This window comes from Bombina bombina, chromosome 2 (assembly GCF_027579735.1).
Source record: "Bombina bombina isolate aBomBom1 chromosome 2, aBomBom1.pri, whole genome shotgun sequence".
Classification (NCBI taxonomy): domain Eukaryota; kingdom Metazoa; phylum Chordata; class Amphibia; order Anura; family Bombinatoridae; genus Bombina; species Bombina bombina.
In genome coordinates, this window is record NC_069500.1 from 168277408 (window position 1) to 168290510 (window position 13103).

The following is a 13103-nucleotide window of genomic DNA, read 5'->3' on the forward strand; positions in this document are numbered from 1 at the left end:
AGGAAACCAGTTCTTTACCAATGTCTGCTTTTATTTGCAATACATTGATGTATCATTGTTTTTCTCAACACGACTGAACTGGTGTTTACTGTTAATTCTAAATTTACTGTATTTACTCCACAATATATGATAAATATATAATTTCACGTCATGGTGTAAAAACTACAAAATATTTAATACATATAACACTACAAAATTTAATTGCCATAATAAGAATATAGAAGTTTTTCCTTCACCTTCCCGCATTTCTCAGTTACTAACTGAGACAAGAAAGAGTCAGGGTTGTCCAGAAGTGGTCAAAGCAATTAGGGGTAGGTTGGACCAGAGTATATTATGCACAGGGTTGAGTGACCTACTGGGCGAAGCTGAAGTGATCTATGGTAGAAGCTACAGAGTCATTGTTTTTTCTTTATAAGATTGGGATATTTATAGGTAAGAAAGAGAACTGGGATGGACAGTAGGCAAATACAGATAGGAGTGCTCTATTTAATTAAAACAACTATATTTCTTGCAGGGGTTAATGTTACAGTGGATTACTCAGTCCTTTCTAACAATAGATTATTTTAAGAGACACAGACACAATTGATCATATGTTATAAATATTTAAAACGCCTTACCATGCTCACAAATGCTGGGTTGTTCATCAAGCTAGCCATGTCAAAACCCCATCCTGTGCTTGTCTACAAGAACAACAGAAGTGTTGTTTTATACATGATATTATTATATAATATTGGGTTCGCTCACAATCACTTAGAAAAACTTTATCCACAATAGACAATAGCTGTATGTGCTCACTGATGTGCGGTGTTTTCACAGTGCTAAACCTCATAAGCTGATATGAGACTCCAAGAAGCGCACAAGAGTTCTCAGTACATAAAAAACATAGAGATTGGAAAAAAAACGCTGTGTTAGCCCCAAGTATGCACAATGGTGCTATCTGAAATTTCAAATCTTCATGCGATGTAAAACAAATAAGTGTAGTTAATAAAATGTTAAGGCAAATACTGACTCTTATAAAGTCCAAACTGATAGCAAGTGCAAGTAAAACATAGCATTTATTCCAAGTTAGGGTAAAAAGTCAATGTTGTACAGACCTTGACAGGGCAGTACTAGAAAAATAGAGAGAGTGATACCTCTGACCCTCCACATGCGTCACCTGACGCTTTTCGCCAAGGCTTTCTCAAAGGTGACATGCCATTGAACTGGAAGCGCCAGCTTTTAAATGTCCGGTCGATTTCATCACTGAGCTCAACGCCCATTTTCCGAAATTGCAAGTGATGTATCGGCCGAGATTTAGCCAATAGAAAAAATCAATTTTGTGTGTGTAAGGAGTTACTAGGTAGAGTGCAATTAGCATATTTTACACAAATGGATACATTTGTGTTAAGTCCAAAGTATATTATATGCAACAAAGTATCTTCATAGTGAACAATAGTGTTTATGCTATATAGATCTAGGTCATAAAAAAATACTTAAAATATTAATTACATATAAAATAAAAGGACATATATATGCACTTCAGGGACAGGGGAATTTTAGAGAATATAAGGAAATAATGGTATATGTATTGGTACGTATTACGCATGAATGGCTTAGTGTCTTAGTGCCTGCATATATACAACAAAGATAGATAGGGTACAGCGCTATACCAATCCTACTATGCCTAACTATGGTAATTGTCTCCTCCCTAGACAATTCAAAAGATATAAATTAGTAAAGCAATAGGTATAGAAGGCGCTAAAAAGCAGTAGGATTTATAGATATGTGGTATCACTTTGTGTCGAATAGATCGATGGCACCTTATATAAAATAGATAAATGAACCAATACTAGTATAAAATGAAATAGCAATCTTAATCAATATAAAGATCAATCAGAGTATAACTAAAACCCATCAAAGGTTAAAATCCAAAATTCAGATAAAAAATCTCATAAACAGGCTCAGCTAAAACATATATGTGTTTTTACCAGATAAACATTCACACTGCTCATTCAACATTACAATCTCTCAGATTCTTATAGCACATAAACTATATAAATGCCAGTATCACAAGTGTCCAGCTGATGCTTTCTCTTATGGGGATCTCCAACTTAGATTCTTATAGATTCGGAAGTAAATATGGGCTAAATTATCTGCAGTTCTCCAACACAAGTTACTAGTATGTGTGCCCCCGGATGTCAGCGTCCTCGCTTCACCTTCAGTAGCTCCTTTTCAATATGGCTACAGATCAAAGTGGTTTATCTCATTCCCTTACCGCTGTATTAGTGATTGGAACAGTCAATGGTACTGAATGGAGCTGGGAGGCTCTCTTACCTCCTCTAAGTGTCTACTTGTCGGCCTCCTCACCTGACCTGACACTACGGCTTCTCCTTCGATTCCTGGCGTTCAAATTTCCGATAGTGACGTCACCCGGTTCCCGGATCCTAGGTGACTACTTGCGCAAGTAATTTCCACGGATGTATCCAGACGATCCTCTGCACTTCAGTACACCAGGGTACGCAGAGTTCAGCTTAGCTGCAAATGTCAAACAGCCCACAGTAAATGGCAGGAAAGTCCTCTACGCGTTTCAACCCCTTTCAGGGTCTTTATCAAGATACCACTTCCTGCATCCTCTGTCCTTAAATACTCTCTCTATACAGGTGATTCGCTGTTGCTCCAATACCTTTTCAGCAGGTACGTATTTCCTGGGGGGGGGGGGGAAACGGTAGCCACACATGTTGTTCATTCTTCACATAGCCATTTTCGATACATCTAATACCAGTCCCATATTACTGGAATCGCTAATATTTAAATTCAGACAACACAACTTCCATACAATCAAGCTAAACATATTTCCAAACTGAGAATACTTAAAATGGAAACTCCATTCTAAACCATGTTAAACATAACCAATGGATTAAAGTACAAATCATATCTATAAAATTATGTTTTTAAAAATCTTATATCTATAACAATTAATACCACCACTATTATAAAAATATATATAAAATGGCTTAAGATATAAACTGGAGGATATATACAGGGAGTGCAGAATTATTAGGCAAATGAGTATTTTGACCACATCATCCTCTTTATGCATGTTGTCTTACTCCAAGCTGTATAGGCTCGAAAGCCTACTACCAATTAAGCATATTAGGTGATGTGCATCTCTGTAATGAGAAGGGGTGTGGTCTAATGACATCAACACCCTATATCAGGTGTGCATAATTATTAGGCAACTTCCTTTCCTTTGGCAAAATGGGTCAAAAGAAGGACTTGACAGGCTCAGAAAAGTCAAAAATAGTGAGATATCTTGCAGAGGGATGCAGCACTCTTAAAATTGCAAAGCTTCTGAAGCGTGATCATCGAACAATCAAGCGTTTCATTCAAAATAGTCAACAGGGTCGCAAGAAGCGTCTGGAAAAACCAAGGCGCAAAATAACTGCCCATGAACTGAGAAAAGTCAAGCGTGCAGCTGCCAAGATGCCACTTGCCACCAGTTTGGCCATATTTCAGAGCTGCAACATCACTGGAGTGCCCAAAAGCACAAGGTGTGCAATACTCAGAGACATGGCCAAGGTAAGAAAGGCTGAAAGACGACCACCACTGAACAAGACACACAAGCTGAAACGTCAAGACTGGGCCAAGAAATATCTCAAGACTGATTTTTCTAAGGTTTTATGGACTGATGAAATGAGAGTGAGTCTTGATGGGCCAGATGGATGGGCCCGTGGCTGGATTGGTAAAGGGCAGAGAGCTCCAGTCCGACTCAGACGCCAGCAAGGTGGAGGTGGAGTACTGGTTTGGGCTGGTATCATCAAAGATGAGCTTGTGGGGCCTTTTCGGGTTGAGGATGGAGTCAAGCTCAACTCCCAGTCCTACTGCCAGTTTCTGGAAGACACCTTCTTCAAGCAGTGGTACAGGAAGAAGTCTGCATCCTTCAAGAAAAACATGATTTTCATGCAGGACAATGCTCCATCACATGCGTCCAAGTACTCCACAGCGTGGCTGGCAAGAAAGGGTATAAAAGAAGAAAATCTAATGACATGACCTCCTTTTTCACCTGATCTGAACCCCATTGAGAACCTGTGGTCCATCATCAAATGTGAGATTTACAAGGAGGGAAAACAGTACACCTCTCTGAACAGTGTCTGGGAGGCTGTGGTTGCTGCTGCACGCAATTTTGATGGTGAACAGATCAAAACACTGACAGAATCCATGGATGGCAGGCTTTTGAGTGTCCTTGCAAAGAAAGGTGGCTATATTGATCACTGATTTGTTTTTGTTTTGTTTTTGAATGTCAGAAATGTATATTTGTGAATGTTGAGATGTTATATTGGTTTCACTGGTAAAAATAAATAATTGAAATGGGTATATATTTGTTTTTTGTTAAGTTGCCTAATAATTATGCACAGTAATAGTCACCTGCACACACAGATATCCCCCTAAAATAGCTAAAACTAAAAACAAACTAAAAACTACTTCCAAAAATATTCAGCTTTGATATGAATGAGTTTTTTGGGTTCATTGAGAACATGGTTGTTGTTCAATAATAAAATTAATCCTCAAAAATACAACTTGCCTAATAATTCTGCACTCCCTGTATATATCGAGAATTCATAACAGATCAAAATTTCAAAAACCGGAATTTAATGACATATACAATATTCCTCTAAGCATACATAAATATCCCTGGTTAGCTGACAAGTGTAAGATCAACCTAAGATTAATAATATGTTCATAAGCATTACTATGTACATAAAACAGGCTTAAAAATACGTATTAAAAATATACAAACATTATGAGACTAAAATTTGATTAAATATACCAAAATTGGAAAGAATTCAAGCAGGATTAAAATCAAAACCTAGTTCAAACAAACCTAGCCTTAAAAATTATCCATATCAAGAAAAAACAGAATTTATGTTTACCTGATAAATTACTTTCTCCAACGGTGTGTCCGGTCCACGGCGTCATCCTTACTTGTGGGATATTCTCCTCCCCAACAGGAAATGGCAAAGAGCCCAGCAAAGCTGGTCACATGATCCCTCCTAGGCTCCGCCTTCCCCAGTCATTCGACCGACGTAAAGGAGGAATATTTGCATAGGAGAAATCATATGATACCGTGGTGACTGTAGTTAAAGAAAATAAAATATCAGACCTGATTAAAAAACCAGGGCGGGCCGTGGACCGGACACACCGTTGGAGAAAGTAATTTATCAGGTAAACATAAATTCTGTTTTCTCCAACATTGGTGTGTCGGGTCCACGGCGTCATCCTTACTTGTGGGAACCAATACCAAAGCTTTAGGACACGGATGATGGGAGGGAGCAAATCAGGTCACCTAGATGGAAGGCACCACGGCTTGCAAAACCTTTCTCCCAAAAATAGCCTTAGAAGAAGCAAAAGTATCAAATTTGTAAAATTTGGTAAAAGTGTGCAGTGAAGACCAAGTCGCTGCCTTACATATCTGATCAACAGAAGCCTCGTTCTTGAAGGCCCATGTGGAAGCCACGGCCCTAGTGGAATGAGCTGTGATTCTTTCAGGAGGCTGCCGTCCGGCAGTCTCATAAGCCAATCTGATGATGCTTTTAAGCCAAAAAGAGAGAGAGGTAGAAGTTGCTTTTTGACCTCTCCTTTTACCAGAATAAACAACAAACAAGGAAGATGTTTGTCTGAAATCCTTTGTAGCATCTAAATAGAATTTTAGAGCACGAACTACATCCAAATTGTGCAACAAACGTTCCTTCTTTGAAACTGGATTCGGACACAAAGAAGGCACGACTATCTCCTGGTTAATGTTTTTGTTAGAAACAACTTTCGGAAGAAAACCAGGTTTAGTACGCAAAACCACCTTATCTGCATGGAACACCAGATAAGGAGGAGAACACTGCAGAGCAGATAACTCTGAAACTCTTCTAGCAGAAGAAATTGCAACCAAAAACAAAACTTTCCAAGATAATAACTTCATATCTACGGAATGTAAGGGTTCAAACGGAACCCCCTGAAGAACTGAAAGAACTAAATTGAGACTCCAAGGAGGAGTCAAAGGTTTGTAAACAGGCTTGATTCTAACCAGAGCCTGAACAAAAGCTTGAACATCTGGCACAGCCGCCAGCTTTTTGTGAAGTAAAACAGATAAAGCAGAAATCTGTCCCTTCAAAGAACTTGCAGATAATCCTTTCTCCAGACCTTCTTGAAGAAAGGATAGAATCTTAGGAATTTTTATCTTGTTCCATGGGAATCCTTTAGATTCACACCAACAGATATATTTTTTCCATATTTTATGGTAGATTTTTCTAGTTACAGGCTTTCTGGCCTGAACAAGAGTATCAATGACAGAATCTGAGAACCCTCGCTTTGATAAAATCAAGCGTTCAATCTCCAAGCAGTCAGTTGGAGTGAGGCCAGATTCGGATGTTCGAACGGACCTTGAACAAGAAGGTCCTGTCTCAAAGGTAGCTTCCATGGTGGAGCCGATGACATATTCACCAGGTCTGCATACCAAGTCCTGCGTGGCCACGCAGGAGCTATCAAGATCACCGATGCCCTCTCCTGATTGATCCTGGCTACCAGCCTGGGGATGAGAGGAAACGGTGGGAATACATAAGCTAGGTTGAAGGTCCAAGGTGCTACTAGTGCATCTACTAGAGTCGCCTTGGGATCCCTGGATCTGGACCCGTAGCAAGGAACCTTGAAGTTCTGACGAGAGGCCATCAGATCCATGTCTGGAATGCCCCACAATTGAGTAATTTGGGCAAAGATTTCCGGATGGAGTTCCCACTCCCCCGGATGAAATGTCTGACGACTCAGAAAATCCGCTTCCCAGTTTTCCACTCCTGGGATGTGGATTGCAGACAAGTGGCAGGAGTGAGTCTCCGCCCATTGAATGATTTTGGTCACTTCTTCCATCGCCAGGGAACTCCTTGTTCCCCCCTGATGGTTGATATACGCAAAAGTCGTCATGTTGTCTGATTGAAACCGTATGAATTTGGCCTTTGCTAGCTGAGGCCAAGCCTTGAGAGCATTGAATATCGCTCTCAGTTCCAGAATATTTATCGGGAGAAGAGATTCTTCCCGAGACCAAAGACCCTGAGCTTTCAGGGGTTCCCAGACCGCGCCCCAGCCCACCAGACTGGCGTCGGTCGTGACAATGACCCACTCTGGTCTGCGGAAGCTCATCCCCTGTGACAGGTTGTCCAGGGTCAGCCACCAACGGAGTGAATCTCTGGTCCTCTGATCTACTTGTATCGTCGGAGACAAGTCTGTATAATCCCCATTCCACTGACTGAGCATGCACAGTTGTAATGGTCTCAGATGAATTCGCGCAAAAGGAACTATGTCCATTGCCGCGACCATCAAACCTATTACTTCCATGCACTGCGCTATGGAAGGAAGAGGAACAGAATGAAGTACTTGACAAGAGCTTAGAAGTTTTGATTTTCTGGCCTCTGTCAGAAAAATCCTCATTTCTAAGGAGTCTATTATTGTTCCCAAGAAGGGAACTCTTGTTGACGGAGATAGAGAACTTTTTTCTACGTTCACTTTCCACCCGTGAGATCTGAGAAAGGCCAGGACAATGTCCGTATGAGCCTTTGCTTGTGGTAGGGACGACGCTTGAATCAGTATGTCGTCCAAGTAAGGTACTACTGCAATGCCCCTTGGTCGTAGCACCGCTAGAAGGGACCCTAGTACCTTTGTGAAAATTCTTGGAGCAGTGGCTAATCCGAATGGAAGTGCCACAAACTGGTAATGCTTGTCCAGAAAGGCGAACCTTAGGAACCGATGATGTTCCTTGTGGATAGGAATATGTAGATACGCATCCTTTAAATCCACCGTGGTCATGAATTGACCTTCCTGGATGGAAGGAAGAATTGTCCGAATGGTTTCCATTTTGAACGATGGAACCTTGAGAAACTTGTTTAGGATCTTGAGATCTAAGATTGGTCTGAATGTTCCCTCTTTTTTGGGAACTATGAACAGATTGGAGTAGAATCCCATCCCTTGTTCTCCTAATGGAACAGGATGAATCACTCCCATTTTTAACAGGTCTTCTACACAATGTAAGAATGCCTGTCTTTTTATGTGGTCTGAAGACAATTGAGACCTGTGGAACCTCCCCCTTGGGGGTAGCTCCTTGAATTCCAGAAGATAACCTTGGGAGACTATTTCTAGCGCCCAAGGATCCAGAACATCTCTTGCCCAAGCCTGAGCGAAGAGAGAAAGTCTGCCCCCCACCAGATCCGGTCCCGGATCGGGGGCCAACATCTCATGCTGTCTTGGTAGCAGTGGCAGGTTTCTTGGCCTGCTTACCTTTGTTCCAGCCTTGCATTGGCCTCCAGGCTGGCTTGGTTTGAGAAGTATTACCCTCTTGCTTAGAGGATGTAGCACTTGGGGCTGGTCCGTTTCTGCGAAAGGGACGAAAATTTGGTTTATTTTTAGCCTTGAAAGACCTATCCTGAGGAAGGGCGTGGCCCTTACCCCCAGTGATATCAGAAATAATCTCTTTCAAGTCAGGGCCAAACAGCGTTTTCCCCTTGAAAGGTATGTTAAGCAATTTGTTCTTGGAAGACGCATCCGCTGACCAAGATTTTAGCCAAAGCGCTCTGCGCGCCACAATAGCAAACCCTGAATTTTTCGCCGCTAATCTAGCCAATTGCAAAGTGGCGTCTAAAGTAAAAGAGTTAGCCAATTTGAGAGCATGAATTCTGTCCATAATCTCCTCATAAGAAGAATCTTTATTGAGCGACTTTTCTAGTTCATCGAACCAGAAACACGCTGCTGTAGTGACAGGAACCATGCATGAAATTGGTTATAGAAGGTAACCTTGCTGAACAAACATCTTTTTAAGCAAACCCTCTAATTTTTTATCCATAGGATCTTTGAAAGCACAACTATCTTCTATAGGGATAGTAGTGCGTTTGTTTAGAGTAGAAACCGCCCCCTCGACCTTGGGGACTGTCTGCCATAAGTCCTTTCTGGGGTCAACCATAGGAAACAATTTCTTAAATATAGGGGGAGGGACAAAAGGTATGCCGGGCCTTTCCCATTCTTTGTTTACAATGTCCGCCACCCGCTTGGGTATAGGAAAAGCTTCGGGGGGCCCCGGGACCTCTAGGAACTTGTCCATCTTACATAATTTCTCTGGAATGACCAAATTCTCACAATCATCCAGAGTAGATAACACCTCCTTAAGCAGAGCGCGGAGATGTTCCAATTTAAATTTGAATGTAATCACATCAGGTTCAGCTTGTTGAGAAATTTTCCCTGAATCTGAAATTTCTCCCTCAGACAAAACCTCCCTGGCCCCCTCAGACTGGTGTAGGGGCACTTCAGAACCAATATCATCAGCGTCCTCATGCTCTTCAGTATTTTCTAAAACAGAGCAGTCGCGCTTTCGCTGATAAGTGGGCATTTTGGCTAAAATGTTTTTGATAGAATTATCCATTACAGCCGTTAATTGTTGCATAGTAAGGAGTATTGGCGCACTAGATGTACTAGGGGCCTCCTGTGTGGGCAAGACTGGCGTAGACGAAGGAGGGGATGATGCAGTACCATGCTTACTCCCCTCACTTGAGGAATCATCTTGGGCATCATTTTCTCTAAATTTTGTGTCACATAAATCACATCTATTTAAATGAGAAGGAACCTTGGCTTCCCCACATACAGAACATAGTCTATCTGATAGTTCAGACATGTTAAACAGGCATAAACTTGATAGCAAAGTACAAAAAACGTTTTAAAATAAAACCGTTACTGTCACTTTAAATTTTAAACTGAACACACTTTATTACTGAAAATGTGAAAAAGTATGAAGGAATTGTTCAAAATTCACCAAAATTTCACCACAGTGTCTTAAAGCCTTAAAAGTATTGCACACCAAATTTGAAAGCGTTAACTCTTAAAATAACGGAACCGGAGCCGTTTTTATATTTAACCCCTATACAGTCCCTGGTATCTGCTTTGCTGAGACCCAACCAAGCCCAAAGGGGAATACGATACCAAATGACGCCTTCAGTAAGCTTTTTCTATGTATCTGAGCTCCTCACACATGCATCTGCATGTCTTGCTTCCCAAAAACAACTGCGCAATAGAGGCGCGAAAATGAGGCTCTGCCTATGATTAGAGAAGGCCCCCAGTGAAAAAGGTGTCCAATACAGTGCCTGCCGGTTATTTTACATAATTCCCAAGAATAAAATAACTCCTCAAAACTATGAAGTATTAAAAATGCTTATATATCAATCGTTTTGGCCCAGAAAAATGTCTACCAGTCTTTAAAGCCCTTGTGAAGCCCTTTATTCTTATTTAATAAAAATGGCTTACCGGATCCCATAGGGAAAATGACAGCTTCCAGCATTACCAAGTCTTGTTAGAAATGTGTCATACCTCAAGCAGCAAAAGTCTGCTCACTGTTTCCCCCAACTGAAGTTAATTCCTCTCAACAGTCCTGTGTGGAAACAGCCATCGATTTTAGTAACGGTTGCTAAAATCATTTTCCTCTTACAAACAGAAATCTTCATCTCTTTTCTGTTTCAGAGTAAATAGTACATACCAGCACTATTTTAAAATAACAAACTCTTGATTGAAGAATAAAAACTACATTTAAACACCAAAAAACTCTAAGCCATCTCCGTGGAGATGTTGCCTGTACAACGGCAAAGAGAATGACTGGGGAAGGCGGAGCCTAGGAGGGATCATGTGACCAGCTTTGCTGGGCTCTTTGCCATTTCCTGTTGGGGAGGAGAATATCCCACAAGTAAGGATGACGCCGTGGACCGGACACACCTATGTTGGAGAAAATACCCAATAATAATACTCCAATCATATTTAGGTTATAAAGTTTTAATTCTTATTTAAGTTAAAAAAGGGGCTAATTCCAACTCTGAATTCAGACCAAGTGGATAAAGTGTGTTAAAATCATAAATTAATTCGGCTTCTTTTTTAACCAATTTATTTTCATAATCTCCTCCCCTCCAATCTTTACGTACTATACATAATCCCCAATATTTAAGATCTTTTATACTATTCTTATGGACATCCCTGAAATGTGCATATAGGTGGGTTTCTAATTTTCCCTTTTCTATATTCCAAATATGCTCTCTAATTCGGTCCCTGAGCATTCTTGTTGTCTCTCCTATATAGAACAGGTTGAAAGAGCACTGTAACATATATACCACCCCCTTGCTACTACATCTTATGGTATCTTTTATAATATATTCCCTACTTGTGCCAGGGATCAGGATGTTTTTCTTTTTTGCCCCACATCTACACGCTTTGCATGTTGCACAAGGGAAGAAACCTCTTATTTCATCCCCCCTTAAATCCAAATCTTTTGTTTTTTCCATTTTTTGCCTTCTAAACTCACTGGGGGCCAGTAATGATTTAAAATTCTTAGTTTTTTTTTATAGACTATCCTTGGATATGGGGGCAATTTATCCCCGATAACTGGGTCATTTCTTAACAAGTGCCAGTGCTTCCTCAATATCCTTTTCATTATTCCATGATCATCACTATATGTATTAATAAAGGGTATATCTAATGTATTCTTTCCTTGATCCTCTTTCCTTTTGTATTCTAAAAGGGAGTCTCTATTTGCATTCTTTGCCCTTGTTATGGCGTTTTTAATATTATTATCCTTATAGCCCTTTTCCTTAAACCTATCCTCCAATACTGTTACCTGTTCATTAAAATCACTAATTTTCGTACAATTTTTCCTGATTCTCAGGCATTGTCCTACCGGTATATTTTCTTTCCACTTATAGTAGTGACAGCTAGTGGCGTGAATATAATTATTAGAATCCGTCGGTTTAAAATGTGTCCTGGTTATCAATTTCTCATTGTTAACTAATATGTCCAAATCTAAAAAGGTAATTGACTCTCCACTTATCTCGTACGTGAAAGTTAAGCCTCTATCATTATTGTTCATGGTATTAAATAAATCCTTAAGGGAATCTTCGGTTCCTCGCCAGATGATCAAAATGTCATCTATGGGGGGGCGGAGCCAACTTTTAAACCAGACAGTCGCACTTTTCAGCAGCTCTAACTATATGGTATATAAAAAATTGATTTAGCGATTGCCTGTGTTCATCTATTCACCTATTAGGCTACTAATGAAGACCTGAAACTGCAGCTGTTCTCAACAACTACTTCTAAAGGGAGAAACACCTCATAAACAGGTCTCAACAACCTTGGTGCGCCGAATACGGGGACTGTAGCAGCCATCTTGCGGCCTAATTGACACCATCAGTTGAGAGCAAAACCGATCAAAGGATCAAAGACTATCATTTTTTCAACCCCCTATTTAGGGGCTCGCTACTATATCTGGTCATGGAGGATGCAGAGCGCATTATGGAGACGATACATCTCTTTCTAGATGGTTGTAGAATTACGCTTGAATGTCAATTCACAACGGACCCCCAGCAGACAGCAGCGGCATTTAAAACTCACGCTGCCCATTCACTCATTCCTGTTCCGGAGAATAGGGGAGCAATGCGATCACAGAGTACAGCTGAGGCAGACACAGAGGACAAAACTTTCATGCCTGACCACTCACGGTTCCCAAGAGGTGTCAGCCTAGCTTCCATACCACCTGATGCAGCAGGCCGCAGAGTAGCAGAGAAATACCAAGCACCATGCGATAAGTTTTGTAGCGACCCTTGGGATCAGCTGTGGGCAGATCGGCTCAGCGGAGCAGCAGCTCGGAAGGACTCTTACCTTATGCGCTTGGATGAGTTCCTTCTTCTGGATGGCCTTGCCCAATGCTGCCTGTGCATCGAGGACCGAGGATCCAGCGTATTGCACAAGCTCATCCCTGGGACTTGCATTGGTCTTCTCGCTGACAACACGGAGATGTTTGCACACCGTCTGCAGGATTTTCAGCGGGTGGGAGTCCTGCAGTTACTATACTGCTTATTCTCTTGCACCTCTCAACACAAACGCTCAGGCGTTGGATAGACATAGCAAGCTGTTGCGTGCTGGAGTGCCTACCTTAATCTTCTATTATACAGTAACTAAGTTCACAGATTGCTGCAACCCTACCAGGAGCTCCATTTATTTTATTTTATTTTATTTCACAGAAACAGGATTTTACGATGGTGACTGATGCTATATCCTCTTTATGTTTG

The 13103-nt window shown here is 41.0% G+C and overlaps 1 protein-coding gene across 1 annotated transcript in view; it reads right to left on the reverse strand.

The window, feature by feature from the left end:
- The window catches only part of SGTB (small glutamine rich tetratricopeptide repeat co-chaperone beta), a 300564-nt gene that overhangs the window by 91283 nt on the left and 196178 nt on the right, over window positions 1–13103 (reverse strand). Inside the window, exon 8 of the mRNA XM_053701340.1 lies at window positions 618–680. Within this exon, the coding sequence (XP_053557315.1) occupies window positions 618–680 (63 nt within the window). The remainder of the gene's footprint in view (window positions 1–617; window positions 681–13103) is intronic.